The sequence below is a fragment of the Pezoporus wallicus genome, unplaced genomic scaffold (assembly GCF_028554395.1).
Source record: "Pezoporus wallicus isolate ANWC-B61680 ecotype Strahan unplaced genomic scaffold, APGP_CSIRO_Pwel_v1 contig_8721, whole genome shotgun sequence".
NCBI lineage: Eukaryota > Metazoa > Chordata > Aves > Psittaciformes > Psittacidae > Pezoporus > Pezoporus wallicus.
In genome coordinates, this window is record NW_026635692.1 from 1,828,185 (window position 1) to 1,852,578 (window position 24,394).

The following is a 24,394-nucleotide window of genomic DNA, read 5'->3' on the forward strand; positions in this document are numbered from 1 at the left end:
CTGGGCTGCATCCCAAGGAGCATGACCAGCAGGTCGAAGGAGGTGATCCTGCCCCTTTACTCTGCTCTCGTGAGACCTCACCTGGAGCATTGTGTGCAGTTCTGGTGTCCTCAACATAAAAAGGACATGGAGCTGTTGGAACAAGTCCAGAGAAGGGCCACGAGGATGATCAGGGGACTGGAGCACCTCCCGTATGAAGACGGGCTGAGGAAGTTGGGGCTGCTCAGCCTAGAGAAGAGAAGGCTGCATGGAGACCTCATAGCAACCTTCCAGTATCTGAAGGGGGGCTATAGGGATGCTGGGGAGGGACTCTTCATTAGGGACTGTAGTGACAGGACAAGGGGTAACGGGTTAAAACTTAAACAGGGGAAGTTTAGATTGGATATAAGGAGGAAGTTCTTTACTGTGAGGGTGGTGAGGCACTGGAATGGGTTGCCCAGGGAGGTTGTGAATGCTCCATCCCTGGCAGTGCTCAAGGCCAGGTTGGAAAGAGCCTTGGGTGACTTGGTTTAGTGTGAGGTGTCCCTGCCCATGGCAGGGGGGTTGAAACTGGATGACCTTAAAGTCCTTTCCAACCTGAACTATTCTATGATTCTATATTTACTGCATGAAGCACTTGCACCAATACGCTGATAAATACAGCTTTCAACATAACATATTCTAATTGAAAAAAAAAATCCATTTTATTTTTATGTTTCTATCTTAAACGTTAGAAAGCAACACTGCACAAATAATGATACTCAGACGAGTTGAAATATGATATTCAGAAGAGTTGAAATAAGGTTATAGAAGTGCTTAACCTGTGAACCATTCTCCTTGCCAGGCAGCCAATACAAGAATATACAGGTAGAAAAGTTGGTAGTGACTCCTATTTTGCTTTCATTTCCCTATATATACTTAAAAACAGTCACCAGCAAAAGGTGCATGCAGCTCCCAATACAGGTGATCATAGTTCTATGAAGACCATCACAAGAACTATTTGCTACACAATAGCTCATTTTTTTCAGATCAAAGCTTCCACAGTTACTACTTTTTCTTTTTAACTGATACTAAAGCTGGTTTTTGCTTGGTTCTTTTTTTCAAGTCAGACAGTGTGCTCTCCTCAGGTTTAAACATCTTTACATATACTCGCACATATGTATAAAATACTAAAGTCTTAAAAACAAAGCCCTATAAACTGAGGTTCACTGTTTCTGCACTTAACTTGCCACCACTTAGACTGTGAATCATTGCAATCATGTTGGAATGTTTGTTCAATTCTTCCTTCTGTAGTTTTACAAGTGCTTCTTTTTCTTCCAAGCGTCCTTCCAACTGGGATTTTTGAACTTCCAGAGAAGATGCCTGCAGAAGCAAACAAAATGTTATCATTTCCTCCATTACCAACTGCTAAGCACGCATAATGCAGTGTGAGCTGAGTGGCTTGGTGGTCAGTTTAAGCAAGTAAATTAAAAAGTAGTTTTAAACTTACAAGCTCCTTTTGGCAATCTCTCAGCTATATATTTGATGCACATGAATGATTGCAGCAACTGCCACACAATGATACCACGGGAAACCACCAATTCCCATATCATTGTCCTGTTTCAGCAGCACAAGTGTTCACAGTTAAGCCATCCACATGTCATTTCAAGCCCCACACCAGCAAATATTTACCAAGAACAAGGGAAATATTTGCTATATGCTGGATAATACTGCCTGCAGAGATTAGGCTTTGCTTCCAGGGAACGGAAATACAGCAAATATGTTTGCCAGACTGCACACTTTGCATTTGCTGATCAGTTTGCATGAAAATGAATTGCTGCCTTGCGAGTTTACAGGGAGCCTTACCTACAGGCAAGGACATAGAGGCTGCACTGAAGTTTGAGGGATTTAGTTTTGCCTTTTTTAAATACTATTTTGTTAACTTGGTATAGCCAAACAGGTCTCTGTTTTGAAAAAGGACAGGATTTTTCTTAGAGACAAAATCAGTTATTAAAATTTCAAAGACCAAAAAACATCAGATGCATTTTGGTGTGCACATATGTAGCACATGCACCTTAATTCAGGATGCAAGCAAGGGGAAAAAGTAAGCTAATCCACATTTTACAGCAGTCAAAACTATTAAAGAGGAGTGCGGTACCTTCTCTTAATACTGTTCTACAGGTTTGCTTTGGGGTTTTTTCCTTCCTTCCAAACATATTCTGTAGTCACACACCATGCCTTATATAGCCCATTAGAACCTGATCCTGACTTCTCTTAAATTCAAGCTCAACAACTCAAAAGGTATAAAATTAAAGTGGAGAGACTGTCTTCCTGCTCTTTCTTTAGCTACTTTACCACCAAAATACAGGTTTACCAATTCTAACAGTTAAATAGATATCTAGAATTCTGGTCTCTAGAATGCAGGTGCAAGTAATGCCTTACCTTGATACTCAGCTCTTTCCTTGCTTGCTCTGTTTTACTTAATTCCTTCCTAAGGATATCTATAGTTTGTTCCATATCTTTTTTTTCTTTCTGATGTGCTTTCAGTTTTTCTTCCAGAACTTTTATTTTCTGTTGCAAAGCTTAAGAAAACGAACACATTAAAAGATGGGCTGCCAAACTTACAAAAGATACACTGCATTGCCTGGGAAACAAGGTTCTGGGGCTTGTTTCTCCTGTTTTCTTTTGATTCAACACAGCTGCTAATAATTGAATTACTGAGTAGTGCCACCTACTGCTAATCTGTAGTAACTGCTTCCAGTCATACTTGCAGAAGAGTTAAATTAAGCTCTTGTAAAATTTGCAGTCCCTGCAGAAAACAGTTTCAATGGACATGCTGTAAAAAGATCCCGAAGGGAAATATGATGCTGCGCAGGCATTCAGTGAATTCCATGTAGTCTAGGAAATCAAGTTTATGTATCCTTCCTAAACAAGATGAATCTGTATTCATTTCAGTCAACTGTTAAATTGGCTATCCCTGGCTAACTAAGATTTACAAGTTACTTAGTAAGACATAGCTTCTTACCCAGAACCCATAACAACATCATCCAGTTAATCCAGTTAGCTCTCTAGGCTCCGTGACGTTTAGGTAAGTGACTTACTCGCTATTTTGCCATCTCTCTCCTGTAGCTGTTGCTGTAATTCTTTTCTGTGATCTTCGCTTTCTATCAACTGTGCAGCAATCCTAAAATTGCAGAGAAATAAACTTTAATGATTAAAAGGAGATCTGCCACCATTTCTCTATCCTAAGAAGCTAGAATGATTTTTGTATCATTTCCAATTCCTGTCAAGAGCTTCAAATCAAACCTATGAATTTGCAGAGTGTGAGCACAGACAGATTTTACTTCCTCTCCCCCCATGGAACAGTCATTTCCTTTCTCTGATCAGGGAGACACAGTAGAAACCACTGAAAAAGTTACTGTCTGGAGCTTAAATACCGCAACTGTTGCTTTTGACTACAGCCACAAAGCATCCAAAATACAATGGCAGAACTGAAATTATCATTCAAGCAAAGTCAAAATTCACTGCCACTGGTGATTAAGGATGCTGAGGTTTTACCTTAGTATGCTCCTGAGTCAACAATACCATTAATAAAGCCTGCTTCATGCAAGCACATCTATGTATAAAGATTTTCCAATACTATATTCCAGATTGTCACAGAACACTAGGTAAACCCAACGATTTCATATCGCCAAAATCCACGTACACGGCTATTTCAGTCTTCATTACATAGGAGAATACTTAGTTTCCACAATAATTTAATATAAAGGTACTGTCATCTATCAGCATTACAGTTGTCACTTGTGAAGCTAATCTACCTTTTCCATTACTAGTTGGCCTAATTTCTAAGGCATACTCTATCTGCCCCTTGCTTTGCCTAGATGACATCTGCTGTCACTCTTGCTGACTTGTTCATCCACTTCCTATCTACCAGTTTCTAGGCTGCAGCCTGCAGCAAGAGAGGTACAGAGTTAATTTCCATGGTCTACATTTTATCCATGACAGTTCAAGAGTATCTCTACAACAACTGCTCCCCCAGCCTGCCTTTAAAAAGGAGCAGCTGTCACCTGAATATCTTCCCAATTACACTGAGCTGGATATTGCACCACTGAAATTAAGTGTCCAAATTTATTCAGTAGCAAACTCAGGTATCCGTATGAAAATATTTCCAAATGGATCAGAACTCAAGGCAGTGATTTGGATTGCTCTGATTAGTGACAAGGCAAAAGCCTGGAAGGATGAAATGAACTTTAAAAGGAAAGCCAAGAACAGCATTTTCTTTCTCAACTGAATACGAAGCCTGCCTATCAGCATATTGGGTATTCCTCCCCAACCCCAATACAGGAGCAAACAAAATTAACCAAAGTCACTACCATGTGTATTCATCTAAAATACACATATAAAACCAACCCTGAATTATCTTTTGCTTCCCCAACTCCACTTCTCAGACGTTACTTAAAGCTCAATTGAAAAATTGAGATAAAATGCTACTTAGTTTTACTGTTTAATTTGCTTTAAAAAGAGCAAATTTGACTTACCTATCATTCTGCTGCTAGAGTGATTCATTTAATTTCTTCATTGCTTCTGTTTATTTAGTGAATAGCATATAATCTGTAAGTCTTTATGCTGTCATTCAGTGGTTTCATATGTACAAATGAATTAGGGGGCTATGGTTGAAGAGTTTCAGTGCTTTCCAAGAGCTTTTACTTTAATATAACAGTTCATTAAATAAAAATACTTGATAACATCTGTGCAACCATCCCACTCAAACTAAAAGCAAGGTGTTTTGGGGGGGTGGTGGCAGTTGAGGGTTTTTTGGTGGCAGTTGGGATGTTGTTTTTATTTTGTTTTTTTTTTTAATGTACATACTTGGAGGAATTAAAATACCCCAACCCAACAAGCCAAGCAACACTGGATCTCTTACATATCCTTAAATATTAAGGATCAGGAAGCAACTTTCCTCCAGCAGAAAAGTCTTAAGAACAGACAAAACATACCGATGCCTTTAGAACTCTGACTAACATAAACTGCTATAAATTATTTGCAGTCATCTTTCTAAAGGACTTTTTGAGTCAAGTCTGTGACCGTTGTCTTGCGATATCAAAACTGAACACACTGTAAAAATACAGAATGCCTTTAATACAAGTTTATGAGGTAGATCTCATGCTCTAAGCAAATGTTTTCCCATTTTCCTACCAAGAGGAAAATTTTCTCCCCTGATGTCAGTTATCCACTTTGTTTTAAGGAACAGCATATTTAAAGTGTGCAGATTGTTTAGAACATAAATCTTTGCTTTATAAACACATTGTAAGATCAGAAAGTTATTTTATGCCTGCTTTGGAGAACGTAAAACTGTCAGATACCAAATTGAGGCTGGTTTATTTCACATTAATCAGTCAAGCACACGTCTGCAGAGTATGACTGCATACAGTTCAAGCAAAGAAGGAGATACTTCCACAGCAGCCATACCAGATAGTTATTCAAGACACCCCATAATGGACAAAAGTTGTATACATTTTTCCTCCCTCAGTGGCTCCCTTATTGGCAGCAATATACCTTCAAAACTGTCAAACATAATGGCTGCTCCCATTACTAAGCAAGAAACTTGCTGACAATTTCACCAGCTGCTTTGCCTTGCTGACACCTAGTGACGAGACAGGCTCATGTGAGTTGTAAAGCCAAAGCTCTTTTGAGCCTTTATTCTTCCAAAGCACACTCTCTTTTCATAAATAGTTTTTATCTTTAGATACTTTGTGTGTTTCACATGTCTTTTTTCAGCTTAAAATCCTGAAGAAATTATGCTTATAAATAATTTGGACACACAAGGTGCCTCCTTCCTCTCTACCTCACTTTTACCCAAGTTCAATCAAATTTGCTACAGAAGTGATCAAAGATGCAAGCTTCTACCTTATGCAGACATACTGTTATTGGCTGCTTCTCCAGACTACTTACAGCATGTAGTCAAGACAGCATAAGGGCAAAGAAAGACATCAACAGTATGGTGTAATACTAACAGAAACTAAGCATTGTTAATTTTGTTTCTTAGAGAACAATGCTCCCTTTTATACAAAAGTCACGCTATTTCCTGAACTGGACCTTAAACTTTGGTTCTCATTCCATTTAACATAGTAACTTCTTGAATGCCTCAAGTTAGTCTCATTGATAAGCATATAGAAGAAAAACTAATGAATGTTTCACCAAACAACATTAAGTAGCATGTACTTTGCCCTTCTAATGTGTTTAGCCCAGTAAAGGGCTTCCTCACCCTTTGAGTACCAAGTATTTGCTTAGAGATCTTACATGCCTTACCTCTGAAGATGATCAGCAGAGGATTTTTTCAGTGTTTCATATTCTTCTGCAACTGTTTGTAACTTCCTGTTGTGTTGGAAAAGCTGTTCTATATCAGTCTGGGCTCTTTCAGATTCGGTCCGCTGAGCTTGCAGCAAATCACCGAGTTCTTCATTTTTTCGTTCTGCCTCCTTCAACATTGCAGCAAGAGTTCTCGCCTTCAAGTGGAAAGGACACCCCACCAACAAAAAAAAGCCCCACAGTTACAAACTATTCTGTTTCACAAGTCACTCTGTACTAGGCATATCTGAGACCATAGATCTAACACTAAAATGCCATCAGCTACATTAATTATTTCTCTCACTTATTATTTAAAAGCTAATTTGCTCACTGATTTTCTTTGGCTTCCTTTATAGATAGTGTGAGCAGAAAGGGAAGAAAGTAGAAGATGATGCTTCATATTCAGCAATCTGCAGTCCAATCTCTATTATAACCTTTAAATAATAGAAATTATTCCAAGTTTTCAATGCACACCTCAAACACATATTCCATGGAAGCAAGCTTTATTTGAAAGTTCATCTCAGATAAGTGATGAAAAGGCACAAACAAGAAACAGTTATTCGTATACCAGCAAACTCTACATCGAATTCTAGTACATGGCCATACTCATTTTCAAGATTACTACTATTAAATTAACGCTAATGCTTAAGGAATAATACTCGGGACAATAGGTTAGTTTTGTTGCCTTCCTATAAGGAAACGGACATTAAAGAAAATTGTTCCAAAGAAAAATCCAGAGGAAAACGGGATGTTCATAATAAAAATGAAGATTGCCTTAACTTCCAAGCATAGCTACACTAAGCATTGTAGAGTTTCCATTCATGCGATCACAATTAGAGCTACCCAGACAGTTATTACTCAGTCCCACCTCAGAGTCCCAGAAGGAAGTCGCATGCTACTTACCTCGGACTCAGCCTGGGCTCTTTGACATCGGTACTGAGTCATCAGCCTCTCAGTCTGAGCCTGAGCTACTGCCTTTGCTTCCAAAAGGTCTTGCAGCCTAGTTTCTTTAGACTGTACATAGGAAGAACATTTTTCATTAACGTTTTCCGAATGTACAGACAGCAATGTACCCATACACATCAGGCTGTACTCACTGCTAACGCAGACAGCTTCTGCTCATAGACATCCATTATGTCAGATATCCTCAGATCAGTGAACGACTCCTTCATCTGTGGAAATACATACAGATTATCAGAAAATGCTGAGAAAAGTCATTCTGAGAACAGAACAGAACTAAGTTTACCCACTTACTAGAGGAAATTAACCATACATGACAGAAGTCTTAAGTGTTTATTAAAATATACGCCCAAAGTCAAGTGAAAAAGCAACTTGGTGATTTCAAGATATTTTTTCTTAGGCAGTGCTACTATAACACCAGTTTTGAGCAGATGCTCATGCTTACGCATAACCAAATGCAAGCTACATCAGCGGTTCTTACAATAAACACCTACTGAGAAGGTACTATCTTCGCACTATCTTGACCAAGAAAGTACGATTCTTGCACACTAACAGTAGGCCCCGTGCAGCTCCAGTTCTCAGCTCATTTTCCTGCCCTCAAGTAGGAAACAAGTAGTGTCTTTGCCTGCTTGCAAACTTGTGATCTCTATGTCCTTTTAGATACTACTACTCTAAGAAAAGCTTCTGTGAGTTCCCTTCACTCCCCTCACTCTGTACAGTAATACTATTAAAAGTCTTCTCAATTACATTCTTTCACACATTTGAGCTTCACACAACACACAGAGATGAAGCAGTGCATATTTCAAGTGAATGTGTATACTGATTTTTAAAGGAAAGTTCTACTAATTAGAAGGTTTAAGAAAAGATTCACCCAACAATTCAGCAACAACTTTCTCCTCTAAAAGAAACTGAAGCAGCTTTACAACCTGTCACACCTGGAAGCTGCTGTACTAGTGCTGCCAGGCACCCACAGCTGCTTTAACTGACATTAATGTATACACAGCAATGTACCTACAGGCTGTCATGTGCTATCCTGAAAAGGATGATCAATGAGAGCATTCAGTGTCAGAGTACAAAGTAAGCTAACCAAGACTCACTTAATCTTTTTCACTATTATTCTAATTCTGATTCTGACTAGAATCAATAGATTGCTGAGTTTCGTTCTTACCAATTATAAGACAGAAGATAGTTGCAAAGCTAAGGCTGGAGGCAATGCCACTAATACAAATATCAAGCCATTATCAGGCACTTTCTGTTGTTCATTTTCCCCATCTGCATACTGTTCTTTTAAGCCAAAAGAAAAGAGAAGCAACAATCCATCACTCAGTCTAAAGTAGCTACAAAGCTGCTAACTTGTTTTGTTCAGAAAAGAGAAAGAGGAAATACATTCAGTATCTGACAGCACGGCCTGCAAAGCAGCACACTGTATGTGGGGCTTGTTTTGGTGCCTCATTCACCATGCATGTTGCTGCAGAGGGAAGAGAAAGCTTTTTTCTGAAGTAATAATAGTGCATTTCCAAGAAGGCCACAAAAAATTTAACTGGAAACATTAAAGAGTCAGCTACAGGAAAGAAGGAAAATGTTCGTGTCCGTGTTCAGGCATAGAAGAGATGCTCCATACTCTTCTAAAGCAGCATATCATCTCTTTCTCATCACAGGCTATTTCTTAGGAAGTGGGAAGAAGAGGCTCCCTGCATGCGTTGCAGCAAGCCTTGGCAGCTGCAACTGTATCCGACACCTGCCTCCACATCTGACAGCTAAGAAGCACATGGGTAAGCCTATTGGAGAAAGAGATCTCAATAAGGAGCCCCTACTACTTCTGATGTACCACAAAAAATCATCAGTGAATTCTGCTCAGGAGCTCAGTAAAAGGAGCACATTCCAAACAGGCAGGAATCTAAACTGGACTCAACTGATACGTGCGCTACAGCCTAACACTCAGATGTCTGCGCTGTTCCCCCAGTAAAAAGTGTCAAGTATTTAAAAAAGGGTATATCAATTCTACTAACCTCAAGTCCAGAATGAAGTTTTTGTATTAATTCCTGAATATTTGAAGTTGTGGATTCATCACTTGAGAGACAGGATGAAGAACACCTCACCGAAGTAACGCTGGTCACGGGTGAAAGCAGCTGGATTCTTTTTGATGCATGCTCCGCTTCTTGTTTTCTGTAAGCATTATTTGCTGCAATGCTTTCACCAAGCCTGTATAAACACCAAGACTATTAATGAAACAAGCTGCTACAAATATTGCAAGGACTGAAGATGAGAACCATTTCATAACCTACCTTCTCTTTCATTGAAAAGAGATTACACAACAGTCACATTTGCATTACCACACATTACGATGTGGTATTAGACACATGTCCAAACTGTTTCTACGTAAGGCAGAGAAAAATTAAAGCCTGTCATAGGTAACCTTTAGAAACAAATGCAGTACCCTGCCAGAAAGGGCATGGTGTTTAGCTCTTCTTGAGCAGAAGAGATCACCTGTCTCTATTAGCCTGAGAAACAGGTTATTTCACATATCATTATTCAACTTAACTAGGCCACTGTTTGTAAGTAGGAAGATTGAGAAGGGCAAGAACTCTTATTAGGCACAAAAATAAGATCAAATCATGAAAAGGCAGAGTGCTACCGATAAATCATAGTTTTTCCTTATCTCTGATGCTATTTTACAATATGATATTGAGTACAGCACATTTTATTTTGGAAACTTTAGCAAAAATGTAAACATTTAAATAGAAAGTGCCATCAGTTAAAATCCGTACAGGGAACAGAACACAAAAGCTTAGACAGAAGTAATTACATTAAGTGTATTCCAGTGTATGCACATAACTCGTGGTTGGTATTTTAGAGGCAGCTACTCGTGACATGTTTCAAATTGGAGAGAAATCAAAAGAGCTGATTTTTGAAGCACCGGTCAAAAACCTTTTGCTACTAATAAATTCCTTACTAAGTCATCCCAGCCACTTCAGTGAAGTGCTGTCTCAATTGCTTTGTAAGTGAACAAAGCCTATTTTTAACTTCCGTTTATAGACATGTTATTTGGCTATTCCATTGTGTGACTCCAGGCATATTGTATTGTACGGATCCTTCATTCTTCCAGCCAGACTATTTGTTACTGGCCTTTATAAAAATGTTTCCTGTATCCATAAAACCATGTGATAATAGAATGGTTGAGATTGAAAGGGACCTCTACAGATCATCTCGTAGCTCTCCTGCTCTAAGCAGGTAGCGCAGGACTATGTCCAGTAGTTTTGACTGTATCAATATATCTATAACTGTGTCAGTATATCTATAACTTCTCTGGACAACCTTTTCCAGTGTTTGACTCCCCTTACAGTAAAAGTTGTTGGGATTTTTTTGGTTTCATTGTGTCCTCCCCCCTGCCCTTCTAAAGAAATTTAAAAGTTGTTTTTCCTTGTATTTCAGTTTGTGCCTACCTCCTGTCCTGTCAATGGACACACTGAAAAGGCTCTGGCTCCATCTTCTTTGTTCCGTTCCATTCCATCATACATTTATACACACTGATAAGATACTCCCCAAGCCGCCTCAAAACCAATCTCGGCACTCTCACCTTGAATAATATATGCTCATCCCTCCAACATCTTAGTGGCCCTTCACTAGACTCACCCTGTATGACTGTATCTCTCAAATACTGGGGAGCCCAGATCTGGACACACTACTCCGGATGCGATCCCACTTGGGCTGAGCAGAGCAGGGTTTTTTAAGTTCCTGTAACGCCACTATCTTTACAAGCTTTCTCAAAAACAACCAAAAAACCACAATGAGGCAAATCACCATGATCAGGTTAGGTCACCTTCTTTTTCTCCAATATAAGCAGTAATACAGTCACGATTCCAAGATAATTTAGTTATATTACAAACCTTTCACTCGAAAAAGTAGCTGAAATGCCAAAAAGAAATCTGATCTGGAAGTCCTTTCGAGAAATCCCTATTTTATTTTACTTTTTTGTTTTAAATGCTGGACTAACAAAAAGGGAAGAAGTTTCAGATTGGTTTTTGAGATTGCAAAGAGAGACTCCATCAAATAGAGTTTCTCAGTATTTTTTCCCCCTATTTAGACCACCTTAAATACTACCTGATCTGCATGTGTCTTATCCTAGACTGTTCTTTCTTGGAAGTTACTACACAAAGAGTAAACAAAGCTTTAGGAACTGAAGAGTGACATGCCTGTCAAAGTTCAGCAGAAAGAGCAATCTGACAGTCAGAATGTTAGACGCACTCCAAGTAGAAAGTTCCAAGCACGGACTACAAGCAAGTAAACTCTGAGGGACAGAAGTCAGACACCATTATTCTCTCTAGGATCCATGTTAATTGAACATCATCAGCATTTGAACTATTTCTTCCCTTCTGCCCTCCGAGATCACTAGTTTCTTCACTACATATAAAGACAAGTAACATGCCAAGAAACATCAATATCACTAACCCCATAAAAATGTCAAATCCTACCAGTCTGTCATAAAAAGAAACTTACACTATGGCAGGAAAACCTGGTAAGGGTGCAGCCTCAAACAATATTCCAAGTCCCACTTGGACTTGCTCTCTGCGGTCTGATGTTAAAGCAAACGTCAAAGGTGTAATCAAGCGTGGATCCTAAAAAAGAAACTGCTGTGGTCAAAACAAGATATAACAGTCAACAACAAAAAATCCCAAAACCACCCAGACATCACAGTATCAAGGCCTATTGAGGCATCTGTAGAGAATGAGGCTAAACACACATACAAACACGCACGCAGAGCTTCCACAACTAGTTCCAGTTCAGTTTGTGTTCTGTTTGTCTTTATTTGGTACAGCATGGCAATATATAGTATACAGATACGGGTCTGAGCTATGAAGCCAAACAGAGACAACATCAGTCACAGCGACTGTCTTCAGTCACTATAAATTCCATTCTATAAACTCCCCAGGCTGCTTCTGAGCCTGACCTTGCACCCATACACACAAACACTCCCTGGCTTGCTCAAGACCCAGGTGCACTATCAGCAATTCTTCTTCAGTTATTCACATAGCAGGAACAGGACAGCTTGCAGTTCCCACAGCCCATTAGCACAGAAAAGTTATATTCAAAACTTAAGCTACCTTCTTAAAGTTTGCCCTTCTAAGTTTCTGAGCCTGAAGTTATGGAAGAGAAGCGACTTTAAAAATAGCTTACACTTCAGAGTATTTAGGAACATGTTTTCCCATTAAAGCTGATGCAACAGGTAAAGAGACTAATCCCTTCAAGTTTTCAAGTGATTTCCACCACAAAGCTTAAGTTTCATAAGTATTTCCTGAGAACTGAAACTCCCATTGTTACCCATTAAATTACTTAATTTCCATTCTTGACAGGAAAAACTAGCATGAAGTGTTTGACCGTCTCGATTACTTTTCCATCTACAAAGTGAATTGTTAAGATACCATCTGACAAATAGTTACCAAGAACTGTTTTGACCAGGCAAAGACACAAATTAGATGTGTACATTTAATAATAACCAACCACAGGAATAATGACATGGTTGTGATAGCTTTTTTCCTAGTTTGCTACCTTTAAACTGCAGTCTTAATGCAGACTTAAAAGGATAATTCTTACCAGGCAGCTGAAGTATGATTAAATGTGCATTACTGAAATAAATAATTGCAGTAAAAAGCCAACTGCTCTTATTTTAGAAGAATTAACAACAAAACAACCTTTAAGAAAGGTGCCCAGGGGACTGTATTGTCCTTGAAGTTTTACCACTTCAGAGATAAGCATACAGAACTAGAACTAGCACTGCACTGACGCTTCCCTTCACAGATACATTTCATGTGACACTTTAAAACTGCAAAATACCTGCAAAATTTTGTAGAAGCTGACTTCCATACCAGGTACATCCTGTTTCAGTCTGCTCATAAGGTCAAGTGTTTTCAAAATAATTTCAGCAGCAAGTTTGCTTTTAAACATACAAATGGAAAAGCAAAGGGGAAAGAAGGAGGGAAAGAGAGAGATCTGTCAAATCAGCACTGATAAATAAATACCTTCACAAAGAAATTAAGTATGTCTATCAAGGCAACAATGCCATCATCAAGAGAAATCCTTTGACCTGCTGCTGAGCTTCTCCAGCATGCCAAAGCTAGCAACAGTGAAGACCAAAAAAAAACCACTTTCAAGTTGAAACTGAGACGGGTTTAATAGTAGGTCCAATTATATTTCTCTGATTTTTGGCCATATAAGTTTTGGTTATATTGACATTGAGGTTAATGACACTGAGCTGAAAGAACGTGTATTCCATATTGCATAAAATCAAAATGAAAACTTAGGTGCATTAAGCAATTCTGGTAAGCTTCATCTTAGAACTACTGCATGAGGCCTAAGGTCTTGTTCCACAAAAGTGGATCCCCAGCTCACGCCAAAGACCAATATCTGAATGTTTAAATTAGTTTTTAACTATTAAACTGACCAGCAACGTTAATTTCTATTGCCGCAAAAATCCTAAATTGGATTTTAAAACAGTACTGATTTACATGCATTTAAATTGTATCTCTAACTACAATATACTGTCCATTGAAACAGTATCACAGAGTCTTAGCAGGTTAGATTTTATATAAATTTGTATGCTCACCACATTTTAGAGTCCCCTACTTTTGTCCCAAAACCAGTATCGATCCCACTATAGGTAAACTGGTGTTCTATTACAGACGTGCATTGGCTGGCAGTCAGTACCTCCGAGGCATGCATTTTCAGTATGTCATCTCTACAGAGCAGTAGGCTGAGTTAAGAACAAATTTCATGCTTAGGTATTGGCACAAAAGGACAATATTTCCTAATAAAAAAGAGGACACAAAAGCCTCCAAAAGTGCTTTTATAACCCAACTACATAAACCACTGGGTAACTGACAAACCAAGTAAGCTCCACCTGTCAATTAAAAACACTCACTTGGACCCAAACAGCTAAGGGAAACAACAGTAAAATGAGTGGCATAAAGATGAGCAAAAAGCAGTCAGCAATCAGTTCCCAAAACGACAACAGGTTATCTAGGAGTGAACTAGCAGAGATTTCTTCACACAACTCAGATTAGATGCAGTCATGTTCACCTTACTAGGTGACACCAAGGACTCCAAGAGGAGTGCAAAATTGTGTCATTTCACATCATTTTTCCTTATTTCACTGATCTAAATTTCATCCTGCACCAGTATATTACAAAATAATTTCTTAGCAATTAGAAAGCTACTTAAGGTCTTTCAAGATGACAGTCCTAAGTAAAATTAGGGCAGTTATTGTCATTAAAAGATATTAAAGTCACCCAAGATAGACATTTTGTCTAGTATCTTAGAGCAGATTATGGTGCAGGAATAAATTAACAGCCAATAGGCACACAAAAAGGATATTTGTCAGGACATTAATAGCCTTGGCCATTCTTTCACACTTCTTCACTAATAGCTCATCCACAATCTGTTCTGGCATCTGAAGATGATCAAGAAGAACAGGCAGCAAAAGATCCACAAAATGCTCGGCTGAGGCACTGTTCCCACTATTAATAACATCCTGTAATAAAGAAATTTTATGGCACTTTTTGAAACTACAAAGCAAGGAAGCCAAGCCTCCTCTACCCCCTTCATCAGGCTGCCTTCTTGCTTTCCCAGCCTCTTGCTATTTCAGGTATAAGATGATCGCAGATCAGTAATATACTTGAGGAGGGATTTCAGTGAGAAACAGCGGAAACTTCCACACTGCTTCAAGCCTTAGTAAGCAACTGTTTGACAGCTTTGCTAGCATCTTCCTCATGACTTCACAAACTACTGCATTGTCCACTTAATTTTCAACACTGGCATATTTCTAAACTACAGCATGCCTGTAAAAGAAAAGTTGTTTTACCAAGTATGGAATTCTAGAACAGGAAGAATCTTATTTAGGATATTTTTTTACATGCTATTTTTCAAGTAAAATGCTAACAGTTGCTTAAAAATCAATTAAAAATATAGCTGCTAACAAGCTCTTTAAACTCAATTATCAGTCTTGGTACCTCGAAAATCTCTTTGAATAGTTGCAATGCTAGAACAGAAGAGTCTTCAAAGCCTTCCAATGGCTGGTTTGACAAGTGCACCAATGCAACAGATGGTTCAAAAGTCTTTGAGCGAGTCACAAATCTGGTATTTCCAGAGACTGGCAAGCCAGATGGTTCCAGTATTGCCTGCCGCAGGATATGACGCAGTTCTATCACGGAACAGAAGGCAAGCAGGAGCTCTAAGATCTGTGTGAAGTGAATGAGAGTTCAAACGCTTTTAAATCAAGTACTTACACAGAAATTGCAATTCCCATAGCACAGGCCTAGAAAGATATACTAATTCTACGCAACTCCTTTTAGCACATTAAAAGTTACCTGAAGAACAGTCACCTTCTCTTAAAGACAAGTCAGCAACAAAACACAGCTCATTAGACTGGTGAAGGCTTGTGACAGCATTCAGGGTATTGCTTTCCCTTCGTTTTAAAAGGCATGACTGCTGGGTATCCAGTAAGCAGTAGAAATGCATATACATTCAGAATGAAGATAACTATGGAAGTGAAAATACTCTAAAACATGAACAAATGCACAGAAAGTTGGGGCTGTTCAGCCTGGAGAAGAGAAGGCTGCGTGGAGACCTCATAGCAGCCTTCCAGTATCTGAAGAGGGTCTATAGGTATGCTGGGGAGGGACTATTCATTAGAGACTGTAGTGACAGGACAAGGGGTAACGGGTTCAAACTTAAACAGGGGAAGTTTAGATTGGATATAAGGAAGAAATTCTTTCCTGTTAGGGTGGTGAAGCACTGGAATGAGTTGCCCAGGGAAGCTGTGAATGCTCCATCGCTGACGCTGTTCAAGGCCAGGTTGGACAGAGCCTTGGGTGGCATGGTTTAGTGGGAGATGTCCCTGTCCATGGCAGGGGGGTTGGAACTGGATGATCTTAAGGTCCTTTCCAACCCTAACTATTCTATGATTCTATGTGCATACTCGGGGATGAAGAGGAAAGCACCCTGGAAGGCTCCTTGGCAATGTCTTGTTAAATCAACAAGAAAATCACATATATAGAAACCTCATCACTTATTATTTACTATGATGTGAAACACATTCATAGGAAAAGCTTAAGAGTTGTTTCACAGATGTATTTAGCCCAAATATTTTCACAACGTTTAATATTTTAGTCTTTAGCAACAGATAGCCAATATTTCATTTATGGAACGCGATAGTGAGTCAAAGTTGAATACAACAGTTAACTGTTTAACCAAATGTGGCATCAATTTGTTCAACTAATATGAGAGAATGTATGAATAAGTCTTGGAAGTGAGCATCACTGTTCCCTGATAAGAGTCCTAGTAGTATTAATTCAAGCTTTAGCCGGTGAAGTAAGGTACACACTGCATTTGTGGTAGATCCCAAGATTTCCTACTAGCCAAAGCACAAAAGGTGTTCATGTTAGCTTTTTGCCTTTAGGTCTGCTACCTGAAAGCAGACACAACTGGCAAAAAGCCAACTACTGCAAATCCAACCTGACAGCCTTGTGAATAACTACAGTATAGAAATCTGGTGTATACTATAGGTCATTTAGGAATCCTGAAGTCAATATATTTCATTATCAATCCTTGTACACAAGGAGCTTACTTATGTAGGCAGAAGTGGAACTCAATCAGGAGTTGCACCCTCTTAGCCTTAAATTGGAAAAGTATAAATACCTTAGATGATGAATTGGGATCCCTTCCATGAAGAAGATCTAATACTTGACCAAGGCAAGAGGTAAAGTGCTCATATCTACAGCATGCATAGAGGAGGAAAGCAAAAAAATTAAAGGCAGTTTTGTTACACTCAGACATTTGTACCAAGTGACGAATGCAAGTGCCCTATTCCTCTTCTCACTCCCAAACACTTAAACTACAGTGACAGTTTTGATAATGTAACTTCTATTTAAAATACACATAGATTTAAAAACACTTAAGAATGAAAGAAAATTCCTTAAAACAAGCCAAGATTTTTCCAGATATTTTTACTATCAGATTTAGATTGAAATTCAGTAACTTAAAAATCTGCTAGCTGAATTTGCAAAACTAGTCAAGCTCTCTACAGCTTTAACACCCTCCAGTAAAATTATTACAGCTTCAACCATACCATTCCACTTCAAGATAATATAGACCTGTAACAGGCAAAATAGCTATTCACCAAGTCATTTGACCACTAATACTGTCCAGACAAAGAATTACTGAACACACTATTAAATATTCCTTAAGGGATAATTAAAAAAAAAATACATTGATTGGCACATGCATGTGAAACTAGTAACACGAGAATCCTTCAGTTTCATATACAGCCATTATTATCAACTAGTAACATTGAAAAAGCATCTAGGGACTTTTTTTCCAGTGTTTGGTTCAGAATACAAATAGCACAGAGCAAAGAAACTGAACAAGAACTTAGAAGTATCTTGTACTTTAAGGAAGTGAAGCCATACCTGCTAAGATAATCGGCAACTTTAGGGTTCTTCAGAAGATCCATGAATAGATCAACAGAGTATTTTCTTGTTAAAGTACCATCTCCATTTACAACAATATTGAATATTAACTGAAACGTCTGATGGATATTTCGAGCATGAAAGAGCTGAAAGGAAGAAGAAAGTTATCTATGGGTACGTACTTACTTTGCCTAGGTTTTCAGTAAAACTAGATAGAATTAGAAGTTTATTTGGCCAGAGTGAGCATTAGCTTTACCTACAAATTGGGAATATAACAGATTCAAAACATTACTTACTTTTTCTCCTACTTCTTCATTTAAAGTAAGGCTTGATAATAGTGAAAGTGCAAACACAACCATAGTCAAACTACTATGGGCCAGGAAGCTTATTAAGGTACGATAAAAATTCTTCACGTTATTCTAAAGCAAGAAGGAGAAACACAGGCATTACAAACTTAATTCTGTTCTATAAAAACCACCAAATTTGCAGATAGCACATACTTACAAATAAGCCATGCAAATAATGAACAATACAAAAAACATATTAGAACCATAACAGTTCTCTATGAAATGTGTTTTAACGTTATACTGCCCAATACTGGTGTTGATGTCAATGACTAAATTATCTTTTGAACTTCAATACTGAAAATAAGCAAACAAAAAAACAAACCAAAACCAAACCCAAGCAAAACAACAAAACCATCCAAGGAAGAAATGCCACATTATTTTAATTTAATTTTACTGAAATTAAGTAGTTGTACTGAAATCTCCAATAGAAAATCACCACTGCAAATTGAGCCCTGTCCCCCCTCTGCTCAGAGAGCAGTGCTCATTATCTCTGCTTATCATGATCAGTGGTGTTTTAATGTCTTTTAAAAGGCAAATCCCTTTCTTGGTCAGAATTACCAACCCAGCTTATGGAAAAAAAAAATCCAACTACAGTCTTTCTATGTTAAGAACATTTATTTCTTCTAAGGAAGAATGCTCAAATTTTAAATTCACCTTTCATTTGCAGAGAACAGCTGCAGGCACTCAACGCATAACACAAACTAGTGCAACAACACAGCAATGTAGAGAAAGAAACAGAACACCCAGTTTCCTGAGCTACTGGTTTTTTACTCAAACATGTGCGGATCACACACCAGCACTGCAGAACAAGCAGGCCAGGGTTATTACTGCCACAAAAAAATAGCGCCTAAGAAGTCAAGTCTTTTGCACCCAAGCCAGACGATCACGCCACAAAAGCGAAACTCTTACCAAAGATTTTATCCGAGTTTGAATAGACAAGTTGTGACGACAGAGATTTGCCAGGAGGCCCAAACACGGTATCGTTAACTCATCTTCAGTGTGCTGACTTCAAAGTCCAGAAGTTTAAAAAAGAAAGTATGGTTTCATTAAAGCACCCAGAATTTAATTACAAGAAGTTGGAGCATGGGGGACAGAGGGTATGGAGGATGTTTTGGTTTGGGGTTCTGTTTGTTTTTTTTATTAGATACCATCCCACTAAGCAAAGCAAAACTCCAACTGCAGTCACCACAGCGTGAGCAGTTTTTAATGGAGTACATCTGAAAAAAACCCCAAACCCCAGTACCAAAGATCAATGCTATCAAAGATGATTTATTGCACGTGCTTAATAGTCATTAGACCTTTTATGAGTACATGTGCACAAAATTTGTATTAATCTAACAAGTTTACTCCTAATGACAGGCATGAATTTTATTCTGGCTTTTCTCTTTGTCAGCTCCCTGCTCCTAAAGGTGTGGGATGGCCTATGAGGCAAATTAATATTCAATCACCCAAAGGTTCATAATCACTGCCGCTGGCAATCTGTAACAGCATGGTTTTCAAAGAATTCAGAACAAAAAAGCCACATCTTACTCTGGAGACCAGGTTAGTGTAATATGCTACTGGCCTTAAAAAGGTTTGGAAACGTAGCTATTTCCCATAAGAAAAGACAACCAAGTACACGCTTACACATGCTGCGTTAGAAATGAAATCAATTCATCAATGTTGGCACCAGCGGAAAAGACAGGAACATTGTAGGTTAGCTTCTGCAGCAACTGAATACTCTGAGGAAATAAAAAGATATTCACAGATGTCTTTCCTATAGCATATCACTGAAGACTGTTACAAGTTACAAAGCTGAAACTGAAAGAACAAATAACAAGACACCACCACTAAATTAATTTTCAGACTCTCTAATGTTAACATAACAATTACATAAACTGCTGCAAGCACAATGAGTAATGTCCTACCACACCGATCCACTCAGTAAAAGCCCAAACAGATTAATACCATTTTATTTTGACAGAGAAGTTACCTTTAATCCATTTAGTTCTCCCCATTGCCTCATTAGCAAGTTCTCCATTCTGTCAGTGAGAAAGGGGCTTTTCCCTATTGGAAGATCTAGAAGTGACACCAAAATCCAACAAGTACCTTGCAACCTCTAACAGAAAGTATGTTTACAGGAAAACAGGCTTGCTGTAAAGACTGCAAACAGATCCAGTAGTAGTAAAGTCCTCCCTTCAGCATTCTTTGGGCCCATAACTGCATTAAGATAATAGAGAATCGTAGACTGGCTTGGGTTGGAAGGGACCTTAAAGTTCATCCAGTTCTAACCCCCCGCCACAGGCGGGGACACCTTCAACTAGATCAGTTTGCTCAAGGCCCCATCCAACCTGGCTTTGAACACCTTCTTTCATTCCTTCACAATTACATGACAAAGATGATCAGTGTTCATGCTTTTGTTACGAACATCAGGAGAAATAACTAAATACCTCAACTGAAAGTTACCTTCCTAGCCCTCAAGCAGTGATTTCTTGAAATAATTTAAAATACAGGGTAGCTTTTGTTTGGTCAGTTGCTGGTTTTCGTTTGTTTGTTGGTTTTTGGTTTTCCTTTAATTTAAGCAGGTGAGAAACACAAGCAGGATTAAAGAGAGAATACAAAGAACTCTACGCAGTATTATAATCCTGTTATACTAGCCTCACACAACAAATAAAACACACAGCTAAGATTAACTCTCCCTCAACACATTATTTCAGACAGCACTTTAGAAGAGCTTTTATATGCATACAGTATAATGCACTCTACATAATTATAGTCAAATATTATTAAGGATTAGTTCTTATTACCTGTAATAAGACTGGGTCACTAAGACTAGTAGAACTTCGATGAACCACTCCTGCCAGCACGCTGGTCAGATTGTAGGTATCTTGAAGAGTTTCTCTAGTCTCATTGTCTAAAGCTAGAATTTAAGAATTATTAAAAACAACACAAATCACCTATCTAACAGCAAAAGCAACAGGTGCATTGGCTACCAAGCTAAGCAGAAACAAGCAAGAGGCAGCAGAAGCTATTTTGTAATTGGGAAACTTGATGCATACAGGCCCAGGCCATTGGAGAGCCCAAACTGAAGCCCAGCAAACACTCCAATGAGAGAGGTAAACCTTACCTAGCTGTGACAGCAAAGTAACCACAGACAAGGTTAGAGATGGGCTTATATTAGCATCCTCAAGGAGTTCTACTAGGCAACTGAGACATTCACTTGGCAGAATCTGATTTGAAGCAAACAATCGTGTAAGCTTCAGTCCAGAGATAACCTGGAAATGAAAGGAGAAAACCAACCTTAATTACTCAACTGCAACAAAGTATTTAACACAAAAGCCAAAACACAGAGCTGTATTAAATACACTCTGCCCCATTTGCCAGGCTGAGAATGTAAACGCACTCTAACGGAACAACGAAGAAGGAGGGAAGAAGTCCGAAAAAAACCTGGCTTTCATTGTTGTGGATGTGCTCCCTTTACTTTTGGAAAATAGCAAGTTTTCATTGAGATCATTCATAACACATTGGGGCTTCTTTTGTTTGCTTGCTTACAGCATTCATAGTAACAGCATCCTTTTCAATCTCACAGCTGTAGCAGAGCAACACCTGTGTATCTTCACGCATTGAACAGAATCAATGCCAGGTTATTCTTCCTACACGTGTTTTAGCATAGATAGAATACAGGGATTATTTGTTTTGAAAGAACAACCAAACAGATTGCAGACATTTTGTAACCAGCCCTCAGCTCAGCCCAACAACCTGCTTTCTAATGATGCAGACAGGAACCCAAAGGTGCTGCTCAGCAGGAAGGATAAGCAGTAACAGGCAGTGCTGCTTTGGGACCACTCAGTGCTCGAGACAAAAAAACAGCAGTTCAAGGAAGCCTATATAAGAAGATGCTGAAAATTATATCCCTGCACATCAGGTAATTGATAATAATAATAATAATAACAGTAATATTGTTCTTGCATATCCCATGTGTAAATCTCTTAAACGGATACAAAGAAGAAATCTAGGCTGAACACTAACTCTTACAGTTGCGCTTTAGCAATTAAACCAATAAGTCTATATTTGACAAAGATACCTTGCAGATTAAGCAACTCAGTCAGTGTGCCAATGTCTCACCATACCAAGCGTGCCCACTGCAAGGTTGCATGCAAGGCTTTACCTGGAGGTCCGGGAAATGGACAGGTCTCCCCTGAGCAACAAACACTTTTGAGCACATGCTCCGTTAAACCAGCAAACCCCGGATACAAGACATCCTTCAAACTCGTTTTTTAAGGTGTGAAAATAAATGATCCTCGGGAGTCAGCAACAGGGGATGGCGGGAGGAAAGTCACTCATTAGGCCTGCTATACGCTTAGCTCATGCCCATGTAAGCATCCTGACACAAACAAAACCACTCCAAAACGCTATAAAAAATAACACAGCAACGGCCCAGGAACACTGCTAGAAACCGAACCGGCTCCTCTGTCCGACGGCCTCCCCCGGCCACCAGCTCCCCTCACAATGGCACGGAGCTTCCCTTTCTCCACACGCTAAGCACCGGCGCCCGCAGGCAGCGGCCGCCACAAGCCGGCCAAGGCCCCGGCAGCTCCGGAGCCCGGGCTGCGGCCGACCAGCGAGGCCGGGAGCCGAGAAGAGCGAAACAGCCCCCATAACCTAAGAGACACCACAGCCACCGCCATACTCCCGTCCGCACCATCACACACACACACACACCCCCCCCCCGCCGGTCCGCTCCAACCGCGGCCCCCGACCAGCACCGCCCTCACCTCCAGGCTCCGCTGCAGGAGCGCCGCGTTGGGAGCCGTCTTGGCAGCCCGATACTGCGTGGCTGCCAGGAGCAGGGACTTCATGCAGCCTGAAGCATCCATGGCGCCTCAGCTCCGCTCTCAGCGGCGCAAGCGACCAACGCAACTCGTATTTCCCGCCGCCGCCGCCATTTTGATGGCACCACCCACGGAATGGGCGAGGCCGCCGGGCCCGCGGGGCATGACGGGAGGACGCGGCGTCTGCCATCTTGCTTCCGGGGAGACGGGGAGCGCCGCCCAGAGGTAATGGCGGTAGCTTCTGTACTGTGGTAGGGATGCTCGTGTGTACAGTGCCTGGTGAATAAACCAACGTCTTCATGCGGACAGGCGTGTAGAACGGCCGCCCCTCTTGCAATCTACCACAGTTCATCAACATCAGAAGTACTTCAGACCATTTTGATGTCGCTGATTCTTCACGGCAGGGATTCAATGTGGCCTTTTGGCTTTAATTTTGTTTGTTTCAAGTACAGGATAACAGCGGTATTCCCTGACACTTCAATACTACCCACTTGTCCAACAGTGTGGTAACATGAGTCATGCACAAAATAAGAGACGTGAGGGGGTTTTAAGCATCATATTGATAGCAGGGAATAAACGTTGTGCCTGCTTGCTTCAGCAGTCATTGTGCTTGGTGAAGCACAACCATAGGAGTCAAAGTTGCTAGAACGGTGAAGCAGAATTGTAGGAGTTAACAGCTGCAAGGCAGAATTGTGGTAGATAAGATTCATAACTTAACATCGAAGACATTCTTGTTTAAATAGGATCCAGAGAAAGAAAAGGAACAAAAGATAAGCAGAGCAACAAAACCTGCAAACCTGATAAGTTTCTGCTTTAAGATACATAAAACCAGCTTGTACCGAACCTGAGGTTTGCACAGGAGCTGAAACCCCATTGAGTCTGTGTGAAAGCAAGAGGTTACTCGTGGTGATGAAGAGGAACTACAAGCCTTCATCCTCACGACCCCCTAATGACCACCACCAGGAGGCACTGTGCAGGCGCACCAATGGGACAAATGCCAGAAAACTAATTATAATACTAGACAGGAATAGGTTTTGCATATGTATGAGGCGTGAAGCAATCTCATGTTTATGGAATCATTATATGTAATATAAACAAAGTGAGTGGCAAAGGAAAGGCGTGCGTGTTTTTGGAGGAGCGATCCCCCATGCGCCTCAGCGCTGAGTAAAAGCATACCTACTTTACAACTTCAACGACTTGTGGAGTCTAGCCGTGTATCAATATGGTGCCAAGAGAGTATTTGACATGTATTTTTTTTTTATCCACACGTATCACTTCTGCTTTATGCACATTTGCTTGTTGCATTTATATTGCTGCTTCCTGACGGATTGTTCATTTTGGCAACAGACATCTTGGACAGTTTGCTAACTCAAAAGCCAAAGTACACGTCCATGCGCACAGATACCCTTCCCCAACGTGTGTCTCTTATTAATTCTTTTATTGCTGAACAAAAATAGCTTGTACTGGACCTGCTGGAGAAAAACACAGCTGTGCCTGCTCCGACAGTCTG

The 24,394-nt window shown here is 39.8% G+C and overlaps 1 protein-coding gene across 1 annotated transcript; it reads right to left on the reverse strand.

Annotated features, from left to right (window-relative positions):
* Window positions 1-1,072: 1,072 nt before the first annotated feature.
* Window positions 1,073-23,037, reverse strand: CIP2A (cellular inhibitor of PP2A). Its single transcript, XM_057397323.1, has 20 exons — window positions 22,828-23,037; window positions 21,180-21,327; window positions 20,860-20,972; window positions 19,700-19,794; window positions 18,983-19,079; window positions 18,023-18,145; window positions 17,727-17,872; window positions 16,957-17,032; window positions 15,270-15,497; window positions 14,635-14,791; window positions 13,868-14,009; window positions 13,099-13,198; window positions 11,764-11,882; window positions 9,276-9,468; window positions 7,404-7,478; window positions 7,210-7,320; window positions 6,268-6,464; window positions 3,060-3,142; window positions 2,401-2,540; window positions 1,073-1,341 (listed from the first exon to the last, which is right to left on the reverse strand). The coding sequence occupies exons 1-20, from the start codon at window positions 22,927-22,929 to the stop codon at window positions 1,171-1,173; spliced, it is 2,616 nt and encodes an 871-aa protein (XP_057253306.1). The 5' UTR covers window positions 22,930-23,037; the 3' UTR covers window positions 1,073-1,170.
* Window positions 23,038-24,394: the final 1,357 nt, after the last annotated feature.